General features: G+C 38.7%; 1 protein-coding gene across 1 annotated transcript in view; it reads left to right on the top strand.

Moving 5' to 3' along the window:
• The window catches only part of LOC137062850 (sodium/glucose cotransporter 1-like), a 20,789-nt gene extending 2,438 nt beyond the window's left edge, over positions 1-18,351 (top strand). Inside the window, exons 3-15 of the mRNA XM_067433775.1 lie at positions 2,126-2,230; positions 2,997-3,056; positions 3,190-3,294; positions 3,588-3,693; positions 12,423-12,503; positions 12,592-12,803; positions 13,200-13,335; positions 14,938-15,045; positions 15,139-15,289; positions 15,394-15,562; positions 15,730-15,945; positions 16,249-16,354; positions 16,616-18,351. Coding sequence (XP_067289876.1) covers positions 2,126-2,230; positions 2,997-3,056; positions 3,190-3,294; positions 3,588-3,693; positions 12,423-12,503; positions 12,592-12,803; positions 13,200-13,335; positions 14,938-15,045; positions 15,139-15,289; positions 15,394-15,562; positions 15,730-15,945; positions 16,249-16,354; positions 16,616-16,830 — 1,770 coding nt within the window. The 3' untranslated portion in view covers positions 16,831-18,351. The remainder of the gene's footprint in view (positions 1-2,125; positions 2,231-2,996; positions 3,057-3,189; positions 3,295-3,587; positions 3,694-12,422; positions 12,504-12,591; positions 12,804-13,199; positions 13,336-14,937; positions 15,046-15,138; positions 15,290-15,393; positions 15,563-15,729; positions 15,946-16,248; positions 16,355-16,615) is intronic.

Below are 18,351 nucleotides of genomic sequence, written 5' to 3'. Positions count from 1 at the left end.
CTATCCTCCTCTGTGTGACAATACTGATAACAGGATCAATGCACGTGTGTGTGTGTGTGTGTGTGTGGGGGGGGGGGGGGGTGCTGATAGTAAGGCTGTCGCACATGATGCGGATGTGAGATGCTGAAGGCGCAGTTAAGAAACGCGTGACTGTCCCCCACCCTGTTCTTCTTCAGAGAAATTAAATTCGCTGTCCCATTGATCACGGTATTTACATGAGGGTTTTGTTTTTTTGGCAGGAGTGCCTTCCGTCTTGCGTCCATCATCCGTCTCTGTTTTGTTTTTGTTTGTTTTTCCCTGCGTTGTCACTCGTCATCTGACCTCACACACTAACCTTGAGACAACGCCCACCTACAGAACTGTAGGCTACTGCAGACGCAAGGCTAGTTACAGAGCTCAGATTGGAAATGTTTTTTTTCCACAGGAAAAAATATGGGATATTTACAGGAAAATACTAATACGGGAGGACGGCGGGAAAGTATGGTAAAATACGGGACTTTCCCGGACAAAACGGGATACTTGACAGGTATGCTGAGAGAGAGGCGGCATATAGCACATCATGTTTGGTTTCTTTATTTTGCAAAAAGCACAACATTTAGATTTTATTTGTAAGTATACACAAATGCAACCCATAATTACCCATAATGCATTGATGCTTGTCTGGCTATCACCAGACCAAACTCAATTTAAGATTGAACATTGGTCTGCTTTGTATTTTCTACCGCACAAGAGGCGTGACAAACGAGCATAATTCAAATGAATCTGTATGCAATTGGATAGTCCTTCAACCAATCAGACCACAAGAGGCGTGATCAACAGGCAACGACTCATCGCTACTCTATCAGTCACAAGGGGGTAATCTAGCGCTCGGAAAGCGTTCCACCCCTAGGGGCTGCCATTGCTAACCAAGCCATCACCTGCTGTTAGCATCCCATTGACTTCCATTCATTTTTGAGTCACTTTGACAGTGAATAACTTTACATCTGAGACGTTTAAAGACTCCATTTGTCCATTGTTTATTTCTAAAGAAACACGACAATGCATAAAAGGCTCCGTTACCTTGTATCTTACACTATCGCCCCGCAGAAGCTGTTTTTGTAAAAATAGGCTAACTATTGCGTCATAACCAACGCGACTCTGTCGCACAGTTGAGAAATTACCGTATAGACCTGAGGAGACGCTCGCAGGCAATCTTTTACTGTCTATGAGACAGTCGGGGGGACGTGGAGACATAAAGTCTGATAAAGTCAAGGGGGAAGAATGGGGAGAAGCCCATAGTGAGCCAAAAGCAACGGGAGAAAATATTTAAACAACGGGATTCAGATTTCACTTTCCACAACTACTAGAAGACCTATAGCTGTCAGACAGGAGGCTCACGTCACATCTACGTCCTCAAGCTCAGTCTGAGCCTGCGCAGTTCGCTCAGCCATCAGGAAGTGAGTGCTCCTATACTGACATCACTTAACGCCGTAGAAAGCAATGGGATCGCTCCGTCCATTTCTTTTACTGTCTATGATCAGTCATTGTGTAAACCTGGCAATAGCGTGCTAGGGGGATAAGCAAGCCTGTGATTGGTTCCCACAAAAATCTAATAGAAGCAGTAGAAATAAATGTACAGGTTTCCAGACTGAGTTGCCGGGGGAAATCAAATCGTGCAGATCAGGCTGGGTTTACGCCGTCTACACTGATGCCAGATGCGACCCACAATTCATTACAGTTGATATTCTGTTTATGCGGTTTTCATTGAGTTATCATGCTTTGGTCCATGCTCAATTTATCACTTTACACGAGTTAAGATTTTTATTTGTTATTACAAAGTTCATTGTTCCAATCGTTATTGTTTGAGTTGTGCACAAGAAGCAGTTTTTATAGCTTATCATTATGGTGATTGTATTGCCAGATAGTCAAACAGTAGACAGAGTTAATATATTCTGAAGCATGATGCAGCACATACAGTTCCCACAATCCTTTGCTAATGACTTTTGTAACCATTCTGACAAGGTAGCAGATCACTTATATGGATTTCTGTTGAGTTTAACCCCTCACTGAATATCACATTTTTGTTTATTAGTAAATAAATATGAAGCACAAATAAAGTATCTTAAACTATTTTTTTTTTTTTCAGATTGGAGCCTCTCTCTTTGCAAGTAACATTGGAAGTGGCCATTTTGTCGGACTAGCAGGAAGTGCAGCAGCAGCTGGGATTGCCATTGGAGGATTTGAGTGGAATGTAAAAAAATTAATAATATGTGATATAATTAATAATTTATAATGATAAAAATGTCAGATACGCGGAACTATTATTTAATTATTTTACGTCTGCTTTTCAACACAAAAATTATTATTTATTAGAAGGATAAAGTTAAACTACTTACTATTATTATTATTATGAAGGAAAGGTATATTAATAATATTTTAGTATCCAATTAAACATTAGTGTTATTTAATATTTAAATTGTTATAGTTTTAATATTTTAAAATAGCTTTTATTTTTACATTTTGCTTTTGTCACTATTATTATTATTTTTAATATTCCTGTTTAGTTATTTATTTTTTAATTTAGTTGAAATTTTAGTAATTTAAGTACTTCAATTTAAACATTTAATTTCAGATTAAAAAAGGAAATATTTCAAATTTTTATAAAAGCTTTATTTCAATTAATGAAAAATAATGTTTAACAGTTTTAGTGATAACACTTCTTAACATTAGTTAGCATGAACTAAATGAGCAATATATTTTTAAGGCATTTATTATTATTTTATTTTAGTTCATTGTTAATGTTAACAGCTACAGCTTTTTATTTAAAAAAGGCAAAGTAAATGTAGAAATTAACTTTAAGGTAATACATGTTGTAGTGTTGTTTATTGTTAGTTTAACTAATGTCAAGAAATAAACCTTATTGTAAAGTGGTACTTTAGTTAGCAATAATAAAAACAATAGGATTATGTGCATACCAAATATCTGTAATTAAAATCTTTTTAATTTTCCTCTCTCAGGCTCTTGTTGTTGTGATTTTTCTGGGATGGCTCTTCGTGCCCATCTACATAAAGGCTGGGGTATGCTTACAATTCATTCTCTTCAACCAGCATTACAGAACAAATCTGTCAAATATTGCTTGCTTACACAACATGAATGTGTACTTTATCTCTGTGGTATCATTTTTATGATCTTTGTTGACGTTATCTGCAGGTCGTGACCATGCCGGAGTACCTGAAGAAACGCTTTGGTGGGCAGCGTATCCGTATCTACCTTTCTGTGCTGTCCTTGTTTCTCTACGTTTTCACCAAAATCTCTGTGAGTCCCAAATCTGTCTCGGCCCTAAGAGCCCAGGTATCGAACGTTATTGTCGTGCAATAATTTAAGGATACTTTAATGTACTATCAGCCGTATAACATGCTGCGTTAATTTTTTATGAAAGCAGATTTTATTTGCAAACATCAAGTACAAAAACATTTGAAATAAACTCATTTGTAACCAGTTAGTAGTTAAAAGACCACAAATATACACGTTCCCTTATGGTTTTATATTAAGTTTTACTTTAGATTTGCATTTTGACAATGCAATTTTTCTCCATTTTTACCGCTCAGGGGGACATGTTTGCAGGAGGAATTTTCATCAACCAGGCTCTGGGACTGAACATTTATCTGGCTGTGGTTATTCTGCTGTTGATTACAGCTCTTTATACAGTAACAGGTCTGTTGACATACTACAAACCATAGGCGTTGCTAGGCCCTTTTTAGGGGGGCTTCAGCCCCCCTAAACTTATGCCTCAGCCCCCCTAAAAAATATGTGATTAACCTTTAAAACATATGAAACTGGCGGCAGGCTTTGGCTTCGTCCCGTTTTTTAGTCTGTCTCTCCAATCCGCAGCGGCTCTGAGCAGAGTGCAGCGCACGTCAGAAGCAGAGGTGTGTGTGTGTGTGTGTGTGTGTGTGTGCGTGTGTGTGTGTGTGTGTGTGTGTGTGTAAATCTGAGCGTCATTGGTCTGTCACCGCTCGTCAATGTCAAAATATTTGATAAAACCAATCAAATCAGAGTAGGCGGGCTTTATGGTCACACAGAAACTGCTGAGGCTGAGCGCAAATTTTAGCAGAGCAACTCGACGTCAAGTAAGATAAATGCAGCTAAATTAAACATTCATGTTGACAGCTTCTGCTTTAAGTCAGAAATGTTAATCAAAAGAAAAAAATATTTAGGCAAATGAATAAACTTGTTGTGTCTACTTTTCAGACATTTTTACCTGGAAATATGCCAATGTGATTCATAATGTAGGCCTTAACGAACAGAAATTATTAACAAAGCCATTTTCATCAGATTAGGCTTAAGTTTAATAATGAATGTGTATATATTGTAAATTAATATAATTCTATTTGTAACATTCAGTAAATTAAAAAAAAAAAAAACATCAGCTTTTTCAGCCTGTATTGGGCATAAGATTAGTAGCCTAATGATTGTTCATACTGAGATTATAATAAACTTAAAACTTTGATAAACAATAAATTAACGTGTCTAAGAAAATTATTCATGAAACATAAATATCAGTATGTTAATATGTAAACCATATGTTCACTTTATTCACTGACGAAAACGGAAAAAAAAACAGTCAAAGCTCAGCGTTATGAAGAGACAGGGCAAGATAAAAACAGAGAAAACGAGAGATGTGGAGATAAGAGAGACAAATAATTTACTGCCCAGTGACATGGTTTTCAAGCTATTGTTATCACATTTTTTGGCCTTCAGAACATCATAAAATGCTCATATGTAGATCATAGAAATCAAAATTTTCTTGGGGGACCATGTTAGAACCCCCTAACATTTGGGATCTTGGTTAAACCTGCCTACATTATTGGGTATGATAATTGCATGTACAGTATGGCCATGCATTAAGGTATTAATATTTGCTTTATAAGTAATGATAAACAGCCAATATCTTCTAGGTATGCATGTTTGTAAGCTATTAGTTAATAGCGCAATTTGGACCCTAAATTAAATAGTGTTACCATTTTTTCTTCAGACCTACCCTCACTGGGGGCTGAGCCCCCCTAAAATAAAAATCCTAGAAACGCCCCTGCTACAAACTTTGTACTGACACATTTCATTACATAGTATATGACCACAGGTGTGTGAGTGTATGTATACAGTGGCCATTTGAATCCCTACATTCCCTGCATTCAATTTTGTCAAAAATAATTACAGAGAAGCAAAAATGCAATTTGTAAATGTCCCTGGAGTTTACTACAACAGAGAGTAAAGTCCAGGGTTGTAGGACCATGCGGTGGGATGCTTATTATAGCATGATGTTTATACGTTATGAGTAATTGCCCATTATGACAATGGATGATAAGCATGTGCCAGGCAAGTTTAAACTTATGCCAACCCAATGGTCTGTTGTGTAATGGGTTTATCTCAGGAATCAGCCCACTAATAAACTGTATAAAATCAGACATCATCCTGCCATCTGTAAATGTTTACATGAGCTGTGGCCGAGTGTGTTTGTATGGTCTTGGGGCAGCTAAACTGCTGATAGTAAGGCTTTAGAGAACTATTTATCAGCCCAACCAAAGTCATGTGGTTTGACCAACATCTAAAAATGTGCATTAAAAAGCAATAGTGTGAAGGTCAATATATCTCTTAATATATTAGATAATTTGATATTTTAATAATAAGTGGACCTACACTTTGTTTACATTGTCGCAACAATATAAAACTTTGGAACTGTTAATAGAAAATGCAAATAATACAATTTGACTTTCTGATTATCCCAACTAAGTGGGAACTGCTTCATTTCAGGAGAAGCCTTTGCATAATATGCGTTGTTCTTGTCAACATAGGGACAACACTGGCTGAATCTGAAATTGCCCACAAAACCCTCAATCACTATTCCCTACATTAGTCCACTAATAAAGTTCACTTGAAGGAGTGAATGAAAATAAGGGAGATAATTCGGACAGGCGCTACTTGTACATTGGCTGTACACTCATTATTGCGGTGCGCTACGTGTACATTGGCTGTACACTCATTATTGCGGTGCAATGTGGGATAGAATGAGTGCACTCAATAATGTCCACTATGGTTTGGGACACCACTACAAATGGCTGTTTCTTCAAATAGTGTCCTATTTAATTGTATAGGGGGCGATTTTTTTGGATTCAGCCACTGTCTTCTCTAATGCAGCTCAACCAGGCCTCGCCCCCCTTTTTTATGTATTTGTTTGCACATGACATTGCGTTACTGCGTTGCTGCAATGTTTTTCAAACATACATCATTTTCACTTATTAAAACCCTTGTGTATGCAAAGCAAAGTAAAGTCCTTTTAAAGATTTGTTTACTCAGCTTCTAATAATACCAACTTCTGAGCAGGTCTCTACTATAGAGATCTTGTTTACCTGTTCTCCTTTCTTGTTTAGCTTTTTGTCACCAAGTGCTATTGTGACTTTTCTTACTAGTCCATCTTGGCTAGTTACAATGTCTATGATCCATCCTAGTCTCCACTCATTTCTTGGGAGGGTCTCATATGTATCCATGACCACATCACCAATTGGAAAATTCATTTTTGGAGCATGCCAGCATTGTCTAGCAGCAATGTTGTGTAGATACTCTTTTTTCCATCTACTCCAAAACTGTTCAGGAAGATACTGCACCCATCTCCATCTCTTTTTCCCATTGATGTCTTCTTTTATTAACTTTCCTGGTGGTGGTAGGGCTGTCTGTGGTGGCTTTCATGGTAATCAGATGGTTCAGTGTGAGCAGTTCTAAGCTCTTTGGGTCATTCAGGTTGTCCACTATAAGGGGGCGACTGTTGACTATTGCCATAGCTTCATCAAACAAAGTTTATTGTTCTTCCTCTGGAAGCATTGTCTGCTAGGTTCTCATCCATTGGGATGTACAGCCATTGTGTGGGTGCTGTGCTTTGGCACATTTTTTGGACATTGGCTACAAACGTATGAAAACAGCAGGCTTTATTATTTATGTAACCCAAGACCACCTTTGAGTCTGTCCAAAAAAATTAATTGACATTGGTGAGGGCAAGCTCTTCTATGAGCATATTGCTCATTTTAACTGATACCACAGCTGCCGTCAACTCTAATATCGGTATTGTAGTAATCTTTGCAGGAGTAACCCGGGCTTTGCCAATGAGGAAAGTACAATGAAAAATTATTTTCATTTGTCTTTCTCAGGTAAGAACACTGACTATAATCACAGGTATATAGTTGCATCAGAAAAATTACATATTTCGGTGTTTACTATCTTACCAAATTCAGCAGGTGTATAACATTGTGGTATGTTTACCCTTTCCAGATTGATGAAGTTGTTCTGCCATCTCTCCCACCATGGACTAAGTGCAGTAGAAAGTGGATCATCCCAGCCTGTACCCTTTTGACACATTTCTTGAAGGATCCTCTTACCATTGTGAACATGGGAGCTACAAAGCCCAAAGGGTTGTATATGGAAGCAACAGTTGACAATATGCCACGACATGTTGTGGGTTGACCTTTTAGTGGAATATGTAATTTGGAGCTATTACTCTGTTCCCTGTACGAGCTCTCTTGGTTGGCATGACATTGAAAGTAAAATCCTTTGTTTACAGCAGGTTCTGATGCTGGTATGCTCTGCAAAACAGCTTTGTCAAACTTTTGCACACAGCTCCCATGCTTCTTTTGCCAGCTGAATAGCGATTTACACTCTATCTACACTTGCAAATCCATTGCCAACATAAAAGTTTATTGTGATGAACTGAGCAGCTAATGAGTGTATTGACTATGTTCACTGGCTAGATATCTAGCCCATAGTTTGCGCAACCGTGCGAAGACACTGCACCAAAAAGATGCACTTTCATACAGTAATATTGATGCGCTGAATTTGTGTTTCCGTCTTTCCACCATAAGAAGCAAACATAATCACGACATTTACTTGGACATGGAACTGGTGGAACATTTTTTCTATGTCACAGCTATAGGATGCTTTCTGAACCTCACAAAGACTCCTGTGAGATGTTTTATCATGTCTGGTCCTGTTAACAAATGTTCATTGAGACTTTGAATTTCAGAGAACAATCGAAAATCACCTGCAGCTTGTCCGGCTTTTTTGGATGGTAGATGCCATGGTGAGATGTGTACCACTTTTAACCATCAGCTCCATCATCATTCACTGTTTCTACATCACATCTCTCAATGACGTCATTAATGCAAGTAATGTAGTCTGTCTTGTATTTCTCATTTCTCTGACCTTGGCAAACTCTCTGTCAGGTAAGTATGGCTGTTTGAACGGAAGAGGCATTTTATAATGTCCTTGAGTATTTTTCTTTATACCTTCTTTGAGTTTGTCTAGGAACACTATTTCATCTTGAAAGGTTGTCTTGTTACCCGATGTAACATCTTTAAAGTCTGACTTAAGTACACAGATAACATCCACAGGTTTCAAAGCAGGTATCTCCTTAGTGGCTATTCTATGTCAAAAGCCCTATTCAGACTGGATTAGTTTAACATGGGGACATGGGGGTAAAGTCATTTTACCTCAGGACGTCTGTAATATTAATTGCCAATTCGCACGGGATAAGACATCTCAGTAAAACTAGCAGAAGTGGGAGGAGTAACTCGCTTTACGCACCTCCTTGACGTCATGTGTGTATGACGTTACCGTTATAACGTGAGCAAACACACAACCTGAGCGCCAGTCTGAACTCCGTCTCCAATATATATATATGTGTTTTAATAAACATTAGGTCCAGTCTAACGATTGTGATTGGATTATGTTGGTAATACACACTTTCCTAGAGCTAAAATGTGTTTTGCCTCTAATAAGTGCTTTTAATCTTCTTTTTGCTTTAAATGATATGCGGAAAATACCGGACATTTTCCACACAGATTTGTCCCACCACCTACAACGCAACCGAATGCTTCAAGCGCCTCCAAGGTCGCAAAATGTGCTCTTTTTTTAAACAGGCAATGACGGAATTTTACCATACATTTTTACAGCAGGTCTATTCGAACGGGATTAGTATTACCTGAGGTAATTTTTCCGGACCTTTTTACAGAAGGTAAAAGTCTCGGTAATCTTTACTGACATTGTCCGTAATGATTACCGAGATGGCACATTCGGACGGGACTAAAATCACCGAGAACCTCTGGTTATAATTACTTTACCCCCACGTCCCCATGTTAAACTAATCCAGTCCGAATAGGACTAAAGACTGACTGCTGTTGATTCGTTGAAGCCTGGTACACAATACTCCAGCACACAATACTCCATCCTAAGGGGGTTAGAATAGCATACGGTACAATCTTTACTTAGTATGATTTGCCTGGATGCTAGCACTCTGGGGCAGTTGTTGCCGATCAGTAAACCAACTTCACAGCTGAGAAGGTGGCATTTTGTTTGTGTTTACCTTCAAGTGTCTCCAGCTCTTTGCCGTATCCTGCTTTGTGATCACAATTGACAGGAATACACTCCTTGGTGTATACTGGAGGAAGATTGATATGTACTGAGGTATTTTACCCTCTTACAAGAAGATCAGATACTCTTTTACTTTTAATGATCATACTGTTTCCCATCATGGTGGTAAATGTGAGTTTTATTGGTGGAGTATCCACTTGCAGTACATTACTAATTTCTTCATCAATGAAAGTCGTGTCACTCTGAGTTTCTAACAAAGCATAGACAAGCTGTTCATTGGATGATATTTTTACAGACACCCATACAGGTACAATCATAGATGTAATGACTGAATGACCTTCGCTTGTGATATTAAGTGACACAACATCTGTAATTTCACCCTCATGTGCATGTTCATTACTTACCGTTGGTTGTTTTCTGTTCCTGTTATTTTCATAGCTGTAATCATGAAGACATGGGATGTCACAATTTGCCTACATCACATGTGGGGCAACAGTGACATTCCTTAGCATAGTGACCTGGTGTCTTTCAGAGACTTCTTTATGAATTTCGGGGACTTGCAAAGTTGATGATTGTCATCTTGAAAGAACATGCATGGAACTTTTATCTGTCCTTTAGCCACTGTCTGTTTATCACTCTACTGTTGTTTGAGTTCTAAAGACAATTGCTTTGTTTCTTTTGAGATTTTTCTCTCTTGAGGTGACTCGAGCATGTAAAGAAGTGATAGCATTACACACTATTTCTGCCTTTGTTGACATGAACTTTACAAAGTCTTGAAAGCTAGGAAATTCCTTGACGTCCATAAATTGTTGTGACCTGGCGGTTCCACCTGAAGGCTGCCCAGTCATTACATTTCTGTACCAGGTTTTGGTTCTCCTCATAGTTGTTAAATATATCCAGGCCTTTAACATGAGGTATGGCTTGCAGGCAGGCATTTAAGAAGTCAGAAAATGTATCTTTTGACTGTATTCCAGGCCACTTTTCCCGGAATGCTCTTTGAATTACGAAGGGCTGGCCATATCTTTGGTTAAGCTTGTTCCAAACATCTTTGTATGCTTCTTCATCTTTTTGATAAAAGATGCCTTCGTGATAATTGTGTGCTGAGCCACTCATATTCTTTTTCAAATAATAGAGTTTTTCAACTGCTGAGATACCATTTCTGTCTATAAGTGACATAAATGAAGCCTCCCAGTCCACAAACTAAATTGGGTCTCCATTGAATACTGTAGGCTCATGGGTAACCTGTTGATGCTATGCTGTCCTGAACTACTTGAGCAAGGTTAGACACTTCACTGAGAGGTGTTGAAGGTTAGACACTTCACTGAGAGGTGTTGACTGCACAACATCGTATTACTGATGTGTGGTAGAAGAGATTTTGTTTCTCTGACTTTCATGATCGTTCTGTATTGACCGACTCTCTGGCTGCGTCCGAAACTTGGAAAATGCTGCCTTCGGAGGACACATTTCAAGGCAGGAAGGCATCAAGCAATGTCCGAATCTAATGTTTGCTTCACTTCCTGTCTCCTGAGAGACCTTCATCTGATCGATTTTTGAAGTCAGCATACATGTATCCTTCGCTGCCTTTGGTATCCCACAATCCATTAAGTGACAGTTTAGCTTGAAAAAAAGATGGTGTCCTAAAGTTGCGTTTGCTGGTCAGTTTGTGTGTAAATGTATGTTTTTAACCAATATTTTCCACTTCTGATGTAATTTTCAGCAAGAAATGACTAATGTAGTAATTAAATATGTGTTTGGTTCTCACCAAAGCTCTCTATTTTGCTGTCGATCATTGAACTGTTACACTGCCTTAGAAGTCTGTCCGAAATCAGTTTTGTGAGGTGCCTTCATGCACAAAAAGCTGCCTTAAGAGTCATTGTCTGATGAGGCAGTGAGGCAACGAGTCAGATGCATAGGTTTTCGGACGCAGCCTTTTTCTCTCCCTTTATTCCTTCAGCATATGATTTTACTCAGGCACGAGCAACCTCTAAATCCTTTTCTACCTGTAGTCGTTCTAATTCAAACCTTTGAGTTTCTAGCTCTTTTCTGAGCTGCTCTTCTAGAGTTCTTATTTTTTTCTTTTGGTGTTTTGCCATTTGCCACTTCTTGTATTCAGCCTCATTCGCAGCATCTGCTTGTTTGCTTGCTGTACATGAAGATACAGAATGGCTGCCGACGCTTGCTTGTGAAGCACTGGAACCGTATACGGAGCGAGTGCAACTATGAGCTAAAAGTTAATGAAGAAAACTCCTTTCCTGTTCTGCATCAAACTCACCATCTCCTACAGAAACAGCGAACACATAGAGACAGCGTTTCACCCTTCTGTAATGCATCATTGATTAGAGAGCCTCGTTTTCTGGGTCTGGTGTCTATGAAAGCTTTCTTTTACTAATAAGGAAGTTTCCAGCTCTGAAAACTTACAGGAAATTCTTATATTACCATGACCTTTTATATAACGAAGGCTCAAGGGAAAGTACGAACCAGCGAAAGTGAAGCTCCTACTGTAGCGTGATGGCCAAACTTTACAGATGTTTCATGGAGTTTATTCAAACCGTTTGACCACCAAAAAAATAAATAAAAAATAATCACAGTTACCAATAAAACGAAAGAAGTGCGCATTAACAAACACAAACACAAAGAGTACACAAACTCTCTCTCCATATCATTATCATTAACATAAATACTGCGCAAAAATACTTTTTACAAATGACAGTAAAGTACATACACACCTTTTCGGGGTGCTTAACAAAATGAAACCTTGAAATCTGCCCACCACTCTGAACTGCCAGCTCTCCTCTCCATATTTGTTTTGCTCCGTAGACTACAATACCCGTCAAAATAAAAGTCCCTACTTGTTAAGATGGATAATACAGACCTAAAACCTATTTAAACACACATAAATGTTAGAAATGTACACAAAAACTAATTATAAAATAAAATCACAATGAATGAAGGTAAGTTTGTTACATACCGTCTATTTTTCAGTTGCTCAGTTGATTTTCTTTGAAAAACCTTCACTGGTTCTCCTACAGGTGGTCTAGCTGCAGTCATCTACACAGACACCCTGCAGACCATCATCATGGTTGTGGGATCATTCATTCTGATGGGCTTTGGTACGCCTGTTCACTTTTTATTGTACGTTTTGGATTAAATAAAAAGTCTGCTAAACGACTACTTGCTTCATAAACCGCTTTCTTTCAGCATTCAATGAGGTTGGAGGCTATGAAAACTTCAAGGACAGTTATATGAATGCGATTCCAACAGTGGTGGGTGAAAACATCAGTGAATCGTGCTACACCCCTCGTGCAGACTCATTCCACCTTTTCAGAGACCCCATTACCGGCAATCTGCCCTGGCCTGGAATGGTATTTGGTCTGACTATTCAGGCTACATGGTACTTTTGCACTGACCAGGTACTAATCATTTATCAAAGCTACTGACTGAAAAGTTTTATTTTTATTTTTAAAATATATCAAAATTTGAGCTTCAAAAGACTCATGGAGACCTAAATAGGTTCACTCATGTCACATTATGATGGGGATTTTATTTCTCTGAGGGGAGTTTGTTTAGTTTTTTCCAAAAAAGTCATATCAGTCATATTGGTAGATGTTTATCTTTTTACGAAGAGTATTCAATAGTGCAACCTTGGTGAACATAAGAATTTTAGAAACAAAAAAAGTTCAAACTTTAAATGTTTTAATCAGAAAGCCCTTTTAAATTATTTTAAACAGCTAATAACCGTCCTAAATGATTCCGAGCACTAAAATGTTCCTCAGGATTATTCACACTAACACTCCATCTTGTTTTAGGTGATTGTGCAGCGCTGTCTGTCTGCCAAGAGCCTGTCTCACGTGAAAGCTGGCTGCATCCTGTGTGGTTATCTCAAACTTCTGCCCATGTTCCTCATGGTTTTCCCAGGCATGATCAGCCGAGTGCTGTACCCAGGTGAGAAAGATTGGCAGCATCCTGGCTGAGCTGGGTGATAACCGGATTAACTATTTTATAAGCCTGTTGTTACCACATTAGTGATACTACCGGTATATGTCAACTTTTATGTTTGAGTTGATATGGCCAACTAGTTTTTTTAGTCTCACAGAACAAGACTCTTGACAGCTCTCGACCTGTGCTTAGAAGCATAGTTTCTTGTTTTTATGACATGTGGACCTAATTAACCTTATCTTGAGCAAAATAAGCAAGCTGACATCTATATCTTTTATTTCGAACATTGTCATTTACATCTTTTAATTTGTCAAGAGATTTAAAGCACTGTTTTTGAAGAGTGTGTGCATGTACGTATGAACGATGATCAAGTCTGGAAATAAAGCAAAATATTTTTTTATTATATACCGCTTCGGGACACAGTTGTGACGATTCAAACGGTCATGAATCAGCATATTGATTCATGATTTGGATCGCGTGTCAAACTGCTGAAATCATGTGACATTGGCGATCTGAATCATTGAGCGATTCACTGATTCATAGCCGTTTGAATCTTTATTCGAGGAACACGGAAGAGAAGACATGATGAATAAAGTCGTAGTTTTTTATATTTTTGGACCAAAATGTATTTTCGATGCTTCAAGAGATTCTAATCAACCAACTGATGTCACATATGGACTACTTTGAAGATGTTTTTATTCCCTTTCTGGACATGGACAGTAAAGTGTGCATAGACTGCACATGCTCTGGGTCTAAAATATAAAATATCTTAAACTGTGTTCTGAAGATGAACGGAGGTCTTACGGGTGTGGAACGACATTAGGGTGAGTCATTAATGACATCAATTTCATTTTTGGGTGAACTAACCCTTTAAGGATGGCATCAATTTCAAACTAATTCAAGCCAGATTCAGACTTAACTTCACAAGCATGGATTTCACAGGCCATTTTGAGTATGTTTGTTTTTTACTTTTTTTACTTTTGCATTTGAGATATGATGTTATACACAATTTAATCATGACGATTATAAGAAAACTATGGTAATACAGCAACAATAATGTAACAATAATGCTAATAAAAAACAAAAGCTACAGCAAACACTATATCAACACTAATGTTCGCTATAGCAGACTAGCCAAAGCAAAGCTTTTGCCTTTTGTTTACGTCATAGCAACAACATAAAACTTATAAAGGAACTGTTAATAGAAAACGCAACTACAAATAATAACAAATACTTACAAGTTGTGATCCACAAACACTGCTTGTCTCAACAAAGTGGGAACTGCTTCATTTCAGGAGAAGCTTTTGTGTGTAGCCTGCATTGTGGTCCTGAAAGCTGTTCTCAGTAAAATGTGCAGAACAGATAAACGTTGGGGTTATAATGTCCAGGAACAGTATTTAAAATAAATTTTAACCATTCATAGTTTGTCAGCCTTGGGAAGGTCAAACGAGTTTTGGAAATGGCATCTTGTCATCATAGTGACAACACTTTCTTCTATAATGCACTCATTTTTGTGATGTTTTTGTATGAAATGTGCATCAGAAGGTCAGTATATAGTGAAAGACTATTAATGAAACTAATATTTGTGTATATTCTCATTTGTGTTAGATGAGATTGCATGTGTGGATCCAAAAGAATGTGACTTCCACTGTGGAACCAGTGTGGGCTGCAGTAATATTGCTTATCCTAAACTAGTGGTGGACCTGATGCCAAACGGTAATATCCTGATATTTCTGTTTCTGTCTCTTTACATGCTTTGATTGATCTGTCTGGTGTTATAGGTCTGAACTGCTGTGTGTGTTTCTGAAGGTCTCAGAGGCTTGATGTTGTCTGTCATGCTGGCCTCTCTGATGAGTTCCCTCACGTCAATCTTTAACAGCGCTAGCACACTCTTCACCATGGACATCTACACCAAGATCCGTCCCAAAGCCAAAGAAAAGGAGCTCATGATCGCTGGGAGGTGCGTTCTTGTGTCTGTTTGTGTGTGTTTGATATTGAATTTCTGACCTTGTGAGCAGAAAAGGATGTAAATAGGCTCTGAGATGCTTGTGTTCTTGTGCGCAGGTTGTTCATGCTGTTTCTGATCGGCGTGAGTATCGCGTGGATCCCCATCGTTCAGTCGGCTCAGAGCGGCCAGCTCTTCGACTACATGCAGTCCATAACCAGTTATCTGGCTCCGCCTATCGCCGCTGTCTTTATCCTCGCCATTTTCTGCAAAAGAGTCAATGAACCAGTGAGTTAGTCCTTCACTTTTTATAGTTTCACATATTTTTTTTATTGCTTGTTAAATTAAGCTTGAAAAATGTTTTATCTTAAAACTGGTCAAGAATTTTTCCAGAAAATCTAAATCTTGCTGTTCATTTTTATCTATTGACACATAATGTCGATATTTCCTCACAGGGTGCTTTCTACGGGCTTTGTATTGGTCTGTTGGTGGGTCTGGCGCGTATGATAACCGAGTTTGCCTATGGCACGGGCAGCTGCGTGAGCCCCAGTAACTGTCCCACGATCATCTGTGGTGTGCACTACCTCTATTTTGCACTCATCCTGTTCAGCCTGTCCTGTATATTGATACTGGGCATCTCCCTCATGACCAAACCCATTGACGACAAACATGTAAGCTTTTCTTACAACAAAACTACTAAAGCTCTTCAGTATTATATGGCACCACCATATTTTCCATTTAATTAAAAAAAGTTCTTATTTCACGTGAAATACACATTAAATACACTATAACAATATACTATATTTAAAAAATTTGAGATGACATTTAAAAAATATTAATGGTATACTTTTATTCAGAATGGATGCATTCAGTTTACAGATTAGATAGATAGAGAGATAAAGCAAGTGTATAACTTTATCTGTACAACTTCTCTGTCACAGCCCTCATATTGTGTGTCCCTTGTTGTTGTGCAGCTGTACAGACTCTGCTGGAGTTTGAGGAACAACACTGAGGAGAGGATAGATCTGGAGTTAGATGACTGGACTGACGAACAGGATTCCAACTCAATGGAAACAGAAGGTACTTCTGGACAAGCCACCAAATACATAATCATTGATAGGTAGCACTCACCATTTTTGTGTGTTACGTGTATCACATGGCTCAGTGAACAGACTTTGGGCTTCTGTTGGTGTGCCGTCTGATTCTGAGACTAGGATTAGTTTATTCTAGGAAAGGATGTTGATCCAGGCACGTCTTATTTGTGTAAATCACATTGCACATGTAGCACGTTAATTTTTAATAACCAATAACAACCGTTTCCGTTTGTCTTTTGCGCTGCAGAGGCGAGTGAGGAACCAGGCTGTTGTAAGAAGGCCTACAACTGGTTCTGTGGTTTTGATCAAGGCAATGCACCGAAACTGACTAAAGAACAGGAGGCGGAGATGAAGCTGAAGCTCACCGACACCACTGAGAAACCTCTATGGAGAAACGTGGTCAACGCTAACGCTATTATCCTCCTCGCCGTCTGCGTCTTTTTCCATGGTTTCTTTGGTTGAAGATCACACCACTGCCACCAGAAATGTTACCTTATCAGTAACATCAAATGTGATTAATCAGACTGTAAGAGGTTCCAAAGTTCCTCTTGAAACACTCAATACTTCCTTATAATATCCCCAACAAAAACCCTTTTATTCCTAGCTGTACATTGTTTTTGGCACCTAAACTGACTTTCATTGTAAACCCAAGACCAAAATTGATCCTTCATGTTCGTTTTTTGCTACAGTATCTAATTTAACACATGCCTGGCAGTTTTTACTGTACATTCAACAATATTGTCCCAAACCGCACATTTTTCCTTTATATCTTTTACATATTACAGAGTAACAGTTTCAACTATAATACAAAGTTCTAGTCCACTTTGTTGTAAGTTTCCTGTACAGATGCATTCATTATTGCAGCGCACCGTGGGATTGAATGAGTGCACTCGATAACATCCACTATACCGCTCCTTGCTTTGTCTGTTACATTATTTGAAATGTACGACTTTACGAAAAATGCATAGCCTGGATGCCAGCAGAACTCAGCCTCGCCCACAACATTTGAAGTCGGGAAGTTTGGTCTGGACGTGATCCGTTGTGGAGCAACTATGCTTGAACCGGAGCTGTTTGGATCGATCAAATTGTCAGTGTGTGCTTTATACGATGATGGACAGATCAACAGTAACGTAATCAGCCACATCAGAGTGTTTGGGTTGAATTTGTTCTAATCCTAAATGGTGAACTTGTTCCCATATGCAGTCACCTTTACTATTTCTCTCAAAAATTATGATTGTGTTGGTAAGTCCTCTGTGTATCCTTAAATTATTTTTACGACACCAGCAAAGATCGCTTACAATCATCTTCTACTTCCAGCGTGCGTGCAGTTGACTTCGTTGCTTTGACTGGTTGTAGGTCTATCCAATTGAGTGCAGAGGCATTTTCTTTCCTGGTTCGGTTGAAACACACCCCATAATGGCTGCGTCCAAAAACCTAGGCAGCTGACTCGTTGCCTCGCTGCCTGCCTTATCAGGCAATGCCTTGTAAGGCAGCGTTTTGTGCACGAAGGCACCTCACAAAACCGATTTTGGATAGACTTCTAAGGCAATGTAACAGTTTAATGATATACAGCAAAATAGAGCGAGCTTTGGTGAGAACTAAACACTACTACAGTAGTAATTTCTCGCTAGAAATTACATCAGAAGTGAAAAATATTGGTAAAAAAAAATGAATTTACACACAAATTGACCAGCAAACGCAACTTTCGGACGCCATCTTATTTTCCATGCTTGACTGTCACTGAATGGAAAGCACAGGATTGTGGGATATCAAAGGCAATGAAGGATACATGTATGCTGCAAAAATCAATCAGATGAAGATATCTCAGGAGACAGGAATTGAAGCAAACATTAGATTCGGACATTGCTTGATGCCTACCTGCCTTGAAATGCATCCTCTGAAGGCAGCATTTTCCAGCTTTCGGACGCAGCCAATCACAGTCCAATGCAAGTATGTCTCTGCAGGACAGTAATAGGAGTAACT

This window comes from Pseudorasbora parva, chromosome 23, assembly GCF_024679245.1.
Source record: "Pseudorasbora parva isolate DD20220531a chromosome 23, ASM2467924v1, whole genome shotgun sequence".
Lineage (NCBI taxonomy): Eukaryota > Metazoa > Chordata > Actinopteri > Cypriniformes > Gobionidae > Pseudorasbora > Pseudorasbora parva.
The sequence above is the reverse complement of the archived record's forward strand: the minus strand, read 5'-3'. Positions and strand labels throughout refer to the sequence as shown.